Genomic DNA, 13,287 nt, shown 5'->3' with positions numbered 1-13,287 from the left:
TTTCTAGTATCTTAAATTATGTAAAAACAAAAAGTAATAGCAAAAATGAGTTTGATTGAGCTTCGACTGAACAGAGTAGCATGCCATACTGTTATCTCTCTGCTTTAGACAGCCATAGAGACTGTCCCTAGTAACCTGTCTCCCATCAAGGACCCTGATCGCCTTTTGCAGGATGTGGACATCAATCGACTGCGCGCTGTGGTGTTTCGTGATGTGGTGAGTGCTGGTGTGTGTGTGTGTGTGTGTGTGTGTGTGTGTGTGTGTGTGTGTGTGTGTGTGTGTTTGTTGGCTGCAGGTAGAGACGATGATAGGATTATTTAATTTTTTGTCAGACAAACAGTTGTGCAATGTAATACCTTTCAATCAACAGGTTAAACACTAAAGGGGCCTTTGTCGACCGAGCTGCTGTCTGTTGAACACAAGCCCAAAACATTTGAAGGGATATATATCAAAGCAAGTGTTAGAAATATGTTACAGAGTAATGTTAGTACTTTGAATGTGTTTTCATGCTCTATGCAAGCTGCGTTAGCTGTGAGTGAACCATTTCAGACAGCAGCAGTGGACTGTGTGAAATGAGATCTTCTGAATAGAGAGGGGCATAACCGTATTGTGATTCCTCCCCACAGGATGACAGTAAGCAAGCCCAGTTCCTGGCTTTAGCTGTGGTGTACTTCATCTCTGTCCTCATGGTCTCCAAGTACCGCGACATCCTGGAGCCCCAACGCGAAACTGCCAGAATAAGCCAATCGGGCCGAAACATGCGTCAGGAGATCAACTCGCCAACCAGCACAGGTGTTGACAGCTGTGCCCTACCTCTCTTACATCCATTCTTCCTGCTCACTAATCTTAGCTTGTGGTGACCGCGTCTGATATAAATGAATAGGAGGTGTCCTTGGTCCTTTCTGATGCATTGCTGCCAGCTTGAGCTGAAAGCTCATTGAGTAAAATAGCAGGGATACCCTGCCTGCACTCCACCGGCTCACCTATGATTTATTCATGAGCTTTGCTAATTGCATCGCACAGAATTAAATGTGGAAGCAAATGGAGACTGGCGCTGGAGATAGAAGTTATGAACTTGATTAGACATCATAGTTCTCTCAGAAATGAAAGGTAGTATTTGCCTCAAGTCATAAATCATACATTAAGCCACATGAAAGGAAATCAGTGGCTGCCTACAAAGGTTTAATGCAATGTCTGCTGCAGTGCCAACTCGCTATTATGAGATGCGCGAGCGAGCGTACTTTATCAACTTCCATTCACACAAAAGGTGATGTGAATAAAAGGAACAATAGGAAGAGGAGAGAGGCCAAAGGAAATATGAGGGTGCAATTTGAAGAGCTTGGAACACACAGAAAATAAAAAAAAAAAGGAAGATGAGCAGGGAGAAGTTGAGAGATGGGAAAGAAGCAGCATGCAGGCCAACTACTGTGGGTTTTTGGGGCAGTGGAGCCAGGCTTGCTATTTTCAGCCCCATCTGTCAGTGCCCATTAGGCAAGCAATCCACCAGAGGAGAATGGGATCATAGAGGTTGCTGGGAGGAGAGGGAGGCACACTGCCGCCTTCATAAATTTCACCAGAAAATGGGGGAATTTTCCAGACGGCATGTGGCAGGCGATTGTCTGATGGACCAGGAAGCCAGACGACTTGCTGGCTAAATCAGGCCCTGCTGACCTCGTTAGGGGGGCATGTGATGAATATTAATAGAGCCGGCCTTGCATCTACTGTAGGTAACTACTGGGTTAGAGTGAACCAAAATCAGACTAGAAAGGCACCTCTGCACATTTCTGAGGATAAAAAAAGCAAACGGTTGTTTGTTGCATAGATGATGCGTTTTCAATGTATGAACAGACAGAACGCTGCAGATTTAAATCTGATTATTGGTTGACACTCTGCATCTCTAGTATATAGAGAGGTACAGTATACAGTATATTATGTGCCATAATAAGAGAGCAGCTATCTGACTCCTCTGTCACTGCTTTAAAGCAGTTCAATAGATAGCCTCCCAAGCCTTTAGGCAGGAGGCAGCTGAAGAAAAGGATTCATGTATGTTTTATTAGCGTGGAAGGAGAATAACTGAGAGAGAACCTCACCAGAGGATCAGAGCTTCCGGAGAAAGATCTAAGAAGCTGTGCTGGCCGATGGCTCTTTCTACACATAATGAATCTGCTCTTTGGCTAGGAATGTAACGCTAGCTCTGAATGCAGTTCAATTTAAGTCAATGCTATTGGTTGATTATTCAATTTTAAATCCCCATTTCTTACTCCTCTTGACATAATGTTAATTGTAGGCATGGATAGACTGACTATGAAAATATTTGTGATATGTTGATCAATATAGTGTAGGGATCAACAGAAAATTACATTTTTGACTATTTGAATCACTGAACTCTCTTATCCAATGTGGATATTAGCATTGTTCATACAGTATATTGTTGTGTGGCTGACTCCCTGTTTTCCATGTGTGTTTGTTCTACAGAAACACCCCTAGCATTTGACAGCAGTAAGGACCATCCTGCGCCGTCAGACCTCCGCATGGAAAGCTCCCTTCCCCACACGGACTCTGGGATCGGAGAGGAGCAGCTAGCCAGCATCCTTAACGGGTCTGATCTGGACCACAGCGGGGGTCTGCTCATATCTACGCTGTCCTCAGAGGTGAAGAAGTCCCAGGAGAGTCTGTCTGAATCGCCCAGCGGGGAGATGCTGAAGCCGCCCTCCTCCATCATCAGCATTAGCCAGCCCAACAAGGGCATCAATGTGAAGGAGATACTGAAGAGCCTGGTGGCAGCTCCAGTGGAGGGCTTGGAGGCTGGGCTGGAGGCGGTGTCCTACCCAGACCCTGCTGCCAACACCCAGACACAGGCCATGCTGCCCATGCAGTTTCACTCATTTGACAGGTGAGGAAGTGTCATTGGTAGTTCAGAAAATCACTGTTAAAAGAAGTGTACCAGAGGTCTGGCATGTCCCATTTACTACAAATCCGATACACTTAAACTTTTAGATCACTTTGAAATCACTACACTTCTTTGAGGCTCCATATATGATATTTATATGATATTTATGTATAATTCTGTTCTTTAAATGCTTAAATTAGCTGTTTAAATGGTCGATCTCCTTCTTAGGAAGCAAAAAATATCTACCAAACACAGACACACTATGATTGCATCCCTGACGTGCCAGACAACCTTTGCCAAGTTTAATAAATCTCATAATAAACAAACTATCATCACAGTTAACCATTTTGAAACACTGTATTTTTCCAAGCACTCATTGGATTCTAGTTATGTCTTTACAGTATGAAAATCAATGAAAATCAATTAATCAATTGTCAAATACAATGCAATGATTTCATCAAATTCACATGGTCATTACTTGGTAAATCATGCCATTAAAACACAATTTTTAGTAATATTATATGTAACTCGATGTTGACTAAAAATCTAAACTAAACTGGACTGGACAGTAAAGTATGCGGTGCACGATTTGTAGTTACGGTGAGAAGCAATAACTTGCTGAAACCCCAGTTAACTGAACTGTGCTAAAGGCAAAAGGAAATCTAGATGATCTGATACATGAACATGATAATTAATGATAATAAACGTTTGACTGTACCATCCTCTGAGATTTAACCCAACAAAAGCATTTCATGCCATAAAAGATGTGTGTGTAAGTGCTATCACTCAAATGCTGATGTTAATCCTCTGAGTTTATTTTAGTTATCCAGTTTACCACTAATGGTTTCTAAGTAGCACGCCACACATTATTCATTTCAGGCCACTGGTATTGTACTCATCCCCCACGGTAAGGAATTCCTCTGTTTGAAAAGGTCTCTGGAGCACGGAGGCACTGCTGCCGTTTATTTACGTTCCTGGATTAGATAAAACCACACAGTAATCTGTATGGATTTGGGAGTTTACAAACCTGCTCCTGCAGGGGATTTCAGGCTTCAAGCATCTGATCCCTATCTCCTATGGTTGATAAAGTTTTGAAAATCATAATTTTTCTGAAAGTAGTTTGAGTCTGTTTAGCACAAACGGGCTCCAGAGAGACTGCAGAGGACACGCCGAGTCAGAAGGAACAATGAGGCCTCCCTTCTTTTTAATGCATGCTGCTGCTGAGCTGGGCTGAGGTGAGCCTGATGAATAGGGGAGAAGATGGAGGAGTGTGTGGAGAGAGGACAGCTGAGAGGGTGGGGGTCTCCAGGGCGTTGATGACAGATTAAACAGAAGCGGCCTCACGCCACACCATGGCCAGCCCTGTCGCCCTCACCGCTCACACCCGTAATGGGACCTGGCAGCCTGAAATGAGTCGCCACAGCAAAGTGTATTATTTTTGAAATGCTTTCACACAAACCCTCCTGACCACATATACAACTTTGTCTCATGCTTTTCATGTCCCCCCCCCCCCCCCCCCCCCCCCCCCCCTCTAGCCTCTATTTGCTGTGTCTAATTGTTTGCCACCTGCCAGCGAAATGAGCTGCCAGACATGGACAGGCCTTTCATTTGTCTGTCAGGGCGACAATAGATTGGGAGTGACAACATCAAAAAGGAAAAAAGGAGGGGAAAAATGGCTTAAAGTGGAGTGCACAGGAGCAGTCGTCGCAGAGGCCCCTCCAGTACACACTTTCATAGAGGTTTGAGTTGCTCAACATCCAGATGTACATTAGACCAGATGAGACTACAGTACAGAAATAATTCAGGTTTACCGAACTTACTCCCTTTCCCCCTCTCCTTTACCAGAAGTCTCCATATTAGCTTCATTATTTGCTCTTACATATTTGATTTTTCCCATTGTTGTAGAGCAATGATAATTGGTTTCAATTACGTTTGCGTGTGGAATGTACAGTGAGCATATTTCATCTGTGTGTGTATCAATGTATTCCTGAATTAAAGCACCGTTAGGTTGGATTCCATCTGTTGGATTTATACGTAGAGGCAACATTTCTTATACTTTACACAGCATTCATCTCACACAGCCGCAGAACTCATTAATATTAACTCCAAGATTAATCCTTTCTTTATTATCTGCAACTCAATTAAGACAATTCTATTAATAAAATATGCGCTAGATAATCTATACATGATTCATGAGTACTCTGCTAATTAATTATTCATTAAAAGAGGTCCGTGCTTTATCTGCGTCCTGTAGATCAAATGTAACGTCCTGGTTATGTCAAAGAACAGACGGCTCTCTGCTGGAAGATGCACGCAAGGGATGCATTTTGGAAAGCAAGATTAATTTCACGCCGACTTCCGGCAATCAAAACAAAACACGCTCCTGATGTTCTGATATGTGTCGATGAGATTTCACAGGAGAGCAGCAGGAGATCGACTAAATAAATTATTCCTGTCATCAGTGTTCTTCAAAGCACAGCTGTATCTCTGGAGATAAAATTCCAGTTGGCTTTTAAGCTTTTCTCGCTCTCTCTCTCTTAACGGAGTCGATTTTGATCTGCTAAATAAAAAATAAAAAATAAAAAATAATATATATATATATATATATATATATATATTGTACTACTATTTTTCGGATGCTCGCCTGTTAGGTGTTTGTCATTGAAACAACAGCGTGTCACTTAATGTGTAACATAATCTACTTTTTGCATATTTCATCCATAGAGAAATTACCGAGCTATTTCATTTGTTACATAAAAAAAAACATGGTTTTGATCACTTTGAGAAACAGTGGAAGAGGATGTGATACAAATTACAAAAAGCCACGTTTGATTTGTTTGCTATGGAGTCCAGCATGTTTTGCCTCATCTATGAGATGGACTGTGGATATACAGTGTAATTGCAACATGAAATGGTAAAAGTCTGTGTTGTTTTTGTTGAGGAAGGATTTCTGGGGATTTGCTTCAGATGACAGCAGGCTTAGCTCGTGACAGAGCAGAGGCCTGGCCTGTGTCACCCAGAGTAACTGCCGGAGATTGGACAAGACATTATCTGGCACCCTCACAAACCCTAAGGCCAACTGCAGACCTGATAAGGACAAGCTCTCCTTCTCCTTCCTGTCAGGGAGCTCTTGCAGGGCCGCGCTCACTGCATCATCTTTAATCCTTGGCCAATCAGATTGCATTTGAGCAGAGGTCTGGCGGGTTAGTGGCGCGTCTGTGTTTCCTGCGCCGTTACATGAGGTCACAAGTGTAACTTTCATCTCAAGGCTCCACAAGCTTTTCTTGTTATGTTTAATTCATTACCTCGGCCGCTTTCCCTTTTAGCACAGAAATAAAAGGGAAGCCAGCGCTCATTAATGAATTACAATATGTTGTTTTCCGTGGTCTTAGCTTCTCAGTTAGAGGATTATCACCGTGGTCTGGCTGGCTTTAAGAGTCTGGTAGCTCCAGATAATATATGCTGTCTGCTCGATGTTTATATATAATGTATATTATAAAAGCAATAAACTGAAGTCCGAATAAACCATGAAGATAATTATATACATTAAGTCCAGAAGGAAAATATGTCTGTTTGTATCGAGGTGTCGCCTACATTATCCACTATACAGTGTTTATATCCAGTTGTGTGCGCACAGTGTGTGTATGCTTGTATATTTGGAAATGAAAAGGATTATACAAGTTTGTTTGTGGTACTATGTTCTTTTTGTACTCGACTTAACATACCTAATTATTTATCATGGTTTATTCTGACTTCTCAGTTTCTTGGTGCCCTCTCTTGCACATCTCCTATCAAAGTTTCTGTTTCTTCAGAAAAAGAAGTCTTCTATCGAAAACTTGTCAAACGTAAGCCATGATCCGCAAATATGTACTTTATGTCAAAAACCAGATGCTGCTCTGTATGCAGAGCAAATGCCGAATGGAAAGGTCTTGAATCTCATCCTCAACGAGCTGTAGTTCTGTCAGTTTGAACACAAGTGGTAGCTATGCAAATGTGTGTCCGTAACTACTGCCAAGTTGCTCCTGGAGAGCTGCTAATTAAGGCTGAGGATGTGTTCAGCTCTTCAGAGGGCCCAGCAGATGTAAGGGAAAGTGTAGTAGCTGGCTGCTGGCCTCTTGCCCTCCGGTTTATTTACTTCAGCCTCTTGCGTGCGTGCGTGCGTGTTTTCGTTGCTTGCGTTACGCTGACGGATGGAGTTACAGGTCAGGATGTTTACCTTTCCCAATGTCCTGACTAACGTCTGTCTGGGCATGCTCATGCTGGCAGGGCCTGAGAGCACCAAGAGACGTTGAGGACGACTACTCTCTTCTTCTCCTCTGAAATATAAATGCATTTTGTTTTGTTTTTCAGAAAGGAGGATTAGAAAGTCAACAGTTATCTTGAAAGTCAAGGAAATCCTGGATTTTTTTTTTTTTCTTCTCAAAACTCTGTTCCAGATGCTGGATTGACTGAAAGTCAGTTTTATTATGACAGCATTTGTCTTAAAGCTAGCCTGTGTATGGCTGCCGAATTAAATTAGAACCCCTGGTCCCAGGCTAGACTCCCAATTATTGTGCTCAACTACAACCTTACTTATAAAAATATCAAGGTTGTATTCACCAACAATCTGCTGTTACTACCTGCAGCACTCTGGAGCTGTTTGGGATTTAGTGTCTTGCTCGAGGGCACTTTGTTAGAAAAAATACTTGTAAACGTTGGGCATAATAAACCCACAACCTTTTCCTCTTTACTGTGCCACTCAACTGCCCCGGTTCAATCCATTTCTCATTAGTTGTTAACTCCGAAGAATTTCTGTTTCTCATATTCTAACTGTTCAGTTTAACTTGTGCGTGCATGTGTGAATAAAGTATCGTGTGTGTGTGTGTGTGTGTGTGTGTGTGTGTGTGTGTGTGTGTGTGTGTGTGTGTGTGTGTGTGTGTGTGTGTGTGTGTGTGTGTGTGTGTGTGTGTGTGTGTGTGTGTGTGTGTGTTTCCTGTAGGAGTGTGGTGGTGCCTGTGAAGAAAACCTCCCCTGGCAGCCTCACAGTTAACACAGTGGGAAGCAGCAGCAGCACCTCTGGGCTGACAGCTGGCAGCACCCCCAACATCTTTGCTGCTGCCTCTGCGAACCCCAGAAGCATGATCAACACCACGGGTAGGTCAAGCACAAGGTTACTAGAATGTGCTTATGCTTAAATTCCAGCATTCCGCCCTAGTAATGTAGTTCATTTTGAATGCAAATGTTTTACGGCGTGTTCAATTATTGCTGTTCGTTTTTCAAGACCTTGCTTTTGTCTGATGCCAGTCCGGGAATAGAAACAAAGCACTTTCCATCAACTGGGTCATGTGATCCTGCGTGCCTCTGCAGGAGCTCAGTGTTGCCACTAGATGGCCCTCTTTACCTTCCAATCGGTGTCTGCGGCGGCTCTGTGCACCGCTCAACAAATACTGCTCTCCCTCAGCCACAAGTATTCCTCCTGATCCTGAACAACCAAACCAAACAAGTCCATTTAAATCTACCTGAATTATATATTAAACAAATGCCTTTTTATAGTAGTGACAATGGTTTGTACGCACGGCTTTCCTGTGTACTCGGTGTTCCTGTCTGATTGGCCGCTAGCCCTCTCTCCCTCCCCCTGCTGTCACGTTGCTTCTCTGCTGCATTAAGCCAGTTCCACCTCAGGGCTCCTGTAGTCTGGGCCTCTGAAAGGTCCCACTTAACACCAAGAACCATTAGGAGCTCCAACACCTTTTTAATGTGCTCTATTCAACAACAACAAAAAAAAAGCCTCTCCTCTCTGAGTCCCACTAAAGGAATGTGAGAAATTTATCCAAGTCAAAGTGTGCTTTCAGCTGAAGCCACAGGCCTTCACCCAGACCCCATGACCACACTCGCTGTGGTTTTAACCTAATGATTTCATACTTCTGACTCAGGGCTGACCTTTAAATTACTGCTGTCACTATTCCCGAAGTTTGGCTTTGATACCGAAACTAAGTGGAATATATAACCATTTTTTTGCAATGTTTTATTTAGTAAGCAAAATAGTTCCATATGTTGCTGATGACACCAGCTTGAGCAACCAGCATAGGTGCACTTGGATTTAGTTAAATATGTGCTGCACGATGTGACAGTTTTATTTGTTTGACTTGAAATTTGCGCCGACTGCTGAAGTCCACTGTCAGGCCAGATTGCGGCTGGTTTTCTAACTTCCCATTCTTTTTTTCAATTCTTTTATTCTTTGTGCCATCACATGGATTTACAGCCTCTGGAGAAGAACATATTTAATTTTTTTTTTTTTTAGATTTGATCACATAACTGTGACTGTATTAAACCCAATTTTTAAATTATACATTATTATTATTACTCTTATTTAATTCATTATTTTAATATATAAAATAGTATTTTAAATATATTTGACTTAATATGTTTTAATTCCCTAAAAGTTAATCCTCTCCTCTCTGTAAAATGATTAAAGATTATTCCACATATTTAGTACTAATATTTAGTACTAATGTTTGTGTTGGTCTTCCCTGCAGGAGCAGCTGATGGTGCCCCCTCTACCTCCTCTTCCTCCAGTTTTGTGAACGGAGCGACCAGTAAGAATCTGCCGGCCGTGCAGACGGTGGCCCCCATGCCTGAGGACACAGAAGAAAACATGAGGTACAAAAGGGTCCTTACTGTTCAGCCATACTTGTATTTCCTGTGTTCATTAATTCACTCCATTCAAATTGTGTGACATATTTATGAAACGTACTCAAACGCAGAGTTGTGTATTTAGCACATTTTTCAAACGCACTGTTTTTCCTCAAAATGTTCTGCTATTTTCTGCTTTTGCTTCTCCATTGAACTGAATAATTTCTTTTCCCTGATCTGATTTGATGGATAACAACGGTGTCTAGATGCTCACCTTTGATGAAACAATTTCCTTTGCCTCTACATCAAAACAAAATCCAACATAAAAATGGAAGTGTTTTTTTTTTTTTTTTGTGAACAACATGGCGAAGTTTGTCCTAATTCTTTGTGTATTTCTGTTGTATCTTGTTGTGACCCTGACTCATCTTCCTCACTTGCTCTAATAGTTTGTGACATGCGTCCTTAGTCCTGCTCTCCCACTGACTGCTCGGAGACCAGGTCTTTCTCCAGAGTCTCTCTCTTTCTCTTTTCAGTTGCCATGGCAGCAGTAACCGACATCACTTAGCGTAACCGTGAAGTCAATGATAGTAGGCTTACTGTCTCGCTAGAGAGCCTTATATTTTAGATGAGGAAAAAAAAACAAAAACATCCAGCTGAACTGAAAATATGAGTATATTTATGTATTTTATCATATCATAATTCATTCATGAGCCCAACCTTCAAGTCACAAAACAACATGAAGCAAGTACTGCCTGTGGCTTCATTTGTCATTCTTCTCTCTATTTCAGTGCCTTTTGTGAAGTGGACCAGTGTCCACTACGCCAGGGACTGACACCTCCTGAGCTCAAACCCTTTAGCTCCCTGACAGGATTACAAGCAGCCTCCAGAGATGCAGGCCAGTGTCTTAGGCAAGGACATTTATGTTAGCCACCTAGACCCCCTGTCATCCCTCTGCTGTGTTTTCCCAGGGTGCTGGAAGGCAGATTACACTGTACACTCCATACGAATCCTAAACCAAACCTTCCCTCTTCCCTCTCTCTGTGTCTCTCTATCCCGCTGCTTTCTGTCCATCTTAGCTGGGAAAACAAGCCTCTCCTCTCCTCATGTTGCCTAGAATCTGTGTTTGTACACATACGTAGGAGCGCAGAGATATGTTGCAGCTTGAGTCGTATCTCTGCTTGTATACAGTCTTGAGTTGTATTGCTGCATGACTCCAGCTCACAGTTTGTCTGAGGTGCTTAGATAATGTCAGGCAGCAGCATGTAGTGAGTGTGTAGGAGATAAAAAAAAAAAAAAAAAAAAAACTTCCCTATGCAGTCAACTGTTATCTCATGTGCAAGCTTGGTAACATGTCACAACAAAGAATGCAAACAAACTGCTGAGAAATCCTCTTTAAATGCCAAAAAAACATAGGCAAAATTTTGACAATAAAATCGTATCTCTTATTGACATCTACAGTGATAGCAACCATGATATCGCAGACATCCGGCTTGGTTTGCATCCTCTGTGTGTTGGTTACACTCTGCACCCACTAGGACTCCGTCAGTCAGGCTACACACTAACTGGTGTTAGCTGCGTGCACTGGGTTTACTGTGAGGCCATCACTGCTCTTACCCTCAATGGAAGGGCACAACACTACCTCCCTTACATGTATACTCCTGTCAGGTGTCTAATCTCCTTGTGTGACTTTTATTTTGATGTGTTTTTATTTGACAGCATCACTACGAAGCTGGAGAGGGCCCTGGAGAAGGTGGCGCCCCTGCTGAGAGAGATTTTCGTGGACTTTGCACCCTTTCTGTCACGCACCCTGCTGGGCAGCCATGGGCAAGAGCTGCTCATCGAAGGTACAGATGTTGTGGAGTGCATTTGATTCCCCAAGCCGTGTGTGGAGTCCTGCCCCCCTTTCACCGTACCATTGCATGTACTACACCGGCTGCCTCATTGATGGATGCATACACAGTAGTAGGTGTTGACAGGAGAGTCACTATTTTGCACACAAGCTGGGAGTCTGTCACAGTCTGATTAAATCTGCTTTCCCTTTCATTCATCTTGTGACGTCTGTGCGTTTTGTCTTCCTCATGATTCTCTCTACATATTGAGGATTATTCCGAGATGTAGTATTTTTAAACATCAGCGTCTCACAGTCACAACAGATGTCATGTTGAAGTAATTGGTGGCCTTTGCCTCGTGCCAGTGATATTTTTAGTATCTTAGGTCATCCTGCTTCTTGCTGGATTTTTGTCATTTTTAGTCAATTTTTTTTTTGGGAAGTGATGTTTGTCGGATGTTTTGTGATTGTAGGACATTTTGAAATCTTTTAACTGTATTTACATTGGAATGAAAGTATAGATTCTTACAGAGCCCTTGTTAATTGTTAAGTAATGTCGAAGCGATAATGCAGTAATGGTTTGTTGATGTTAAAGTGATGTAGCATTGCAACGAAACCTGGAATCATGGATGCTTCAGCGCAAACTTGGTAATCTCTGTCACAATAAACCAGCCTTCAAGATTAATGTCCTTCCCATTGAAGCCTCGTGATTTTATTTTAAAAAGCGTTGGAGCAGTCACATTGCATATATTCAAAGTGCTGGTCTGACTGGCTTGGTTGTGCACAGTGTTTGCACACAGTGTGTGATCCTTCTGCTGCACTCCACTCTGGGCTCCAGTCACATTTCCTGGTGGTTGTGTGAAGGCTCCCGGTGCTTTCCTCAGGCCCCAGGTTGGCAGTCTTTCACAGTGCTACTTGTGCCTAACCTCAGGGACTGTCTGCCTGCATGTGTGTGCTCTGCCACTCCATTCCCAATACTTGTTTTGGCTTGCATATGCAAGGACACGCTGCCACCACACGCACACACGCTACCACACATGCGTGTGATTGTGTGTGCAGACGTTTGCCTGTGCGTGCACAGTGCGAAATTCATGTGTGGCCTTCAGTCTGCAGTTTGCACAAAGTGAAATTATATCTCTGTGGTTTCTCACTGCCAAAGTCTTTTCTTTTAAGTGTAAGCAAAACCGATATTAGTTTCAGAAGTCCATGCGAAGAATGACAGCAGGCTGGAAGAATGCATTCCCATGACTTTGTGAAAGCTGGATTCTGAAAGAAGTTGTCTGACACGTGTCCACTTTCCTGAGCATAGTTTACTTGTGTGTTTGCACCGTTTACACTGCCAGCTACTTTTAATTAAAAGATGTGTATTATTGATTCATATTATTAATTGTTGCCAGTATTATTGTGTTTTGCATAACATAATATAGAAACTATTTTATGCTGTTTTTCTTGGCTTATTTTTGTTATCAAGCAGCTAGAACTTATTTTTATCAGAATGTATTACTGGGATTTAATTTAAGCGTTGAAAGTAATCGATTTAGGGAGGCTTATGAGCTGCGTCTTAATAATTTGATGCCATTACTGTATAATATTCCATACTATACTGCCCATCCTGTAGAAATGATGAATTAAGTTCTCATCTGCAGACATCCAAAGGGCATTTCAAGAATTACTGTTTCCATTCCAGCAAGTAAAGTTCCACAAACAGCCACATGTCATTTTTCCTCCATACATCATGCATATATCATCCATATATTCATATGTAGATAGCCATGTGGGTATGCCATGCACATGTGGCTAAGGCTACTCACTCAAACTCACGGAAAAAAGGAATGCAAAATCAGGTAGCATAGCCTTGACAAGTGTGAATATGTCTGTTACCCTTTCACTCAAAGTCTGTCAGCAGACTGACCAAGCTGACAAACCAGAGCTGAGCTGAGAGTGTAACCCCACAAAC

General features: G+C 42.4%; 1 protein-coding gene across 7 annotated transcripts in view; it reads left to right on the top strand.

The window, feature by feature from the left end:
- Positions 1–13,287, top strand: part of nbeab (neurobeachin b) — a 190,953-nt gene that overhangs the window by 84,591 nt on the left and 93,075 nt on the right. For 2 of the 7 annotated variants that reach the window (XM_068714804.1, XM_068714785.1), the window contains exons 27-33: positions 151–216; positions 627–792; positions 2,476–2,893; positions 7,869–8,023; positions 9,406–9,529; positions 10,291–10,410; positions 11,219–11,346. In XM_068714804.1, the coding sequence (XP_068570905.1) occupies positions 151–216; positions 627–792; positions 2,476–2,893; positions 7,869–8,023; positions 9,406–9,529; positions 10,291–10,410; positions 11,219–11,346 (1,177 nt within the window). Of the gene's footprint in view, positions 1–108; positions 217–626; positions 793–2,475; positions 2,894–7,868; positions 8,024–9,405; positions 9,530–10,290; positions 10,411–11,218; positions 11,347–13,287 lie in introns of all 7 variants that reach the window. The other 5 variants (XM_068714833.1, XM_068714823.1, XM_068714813.1 and 2 more) reach the window with 4 other exon arrangements.

Source organism: Cebidichthys violaceus, unplaced genomic scaffold (assembly GCF_023349555.1).
Source record: "Cebidichthys violaceus isolate CVI_PGR_0920_01 unplaced genomic scaffold, fCebVio1.0.p SCAF_1, whole genome shotgun sequence".
NCBI lineage: Eukaryota > Metazoa > Chordata > Actinopteri > Perciformes > Stichaeidae > Cebidichthys > Cebidichthys violaceus.
This window is presented reverse-complemented; position numbering and strand designations above follow the sequence as displayed.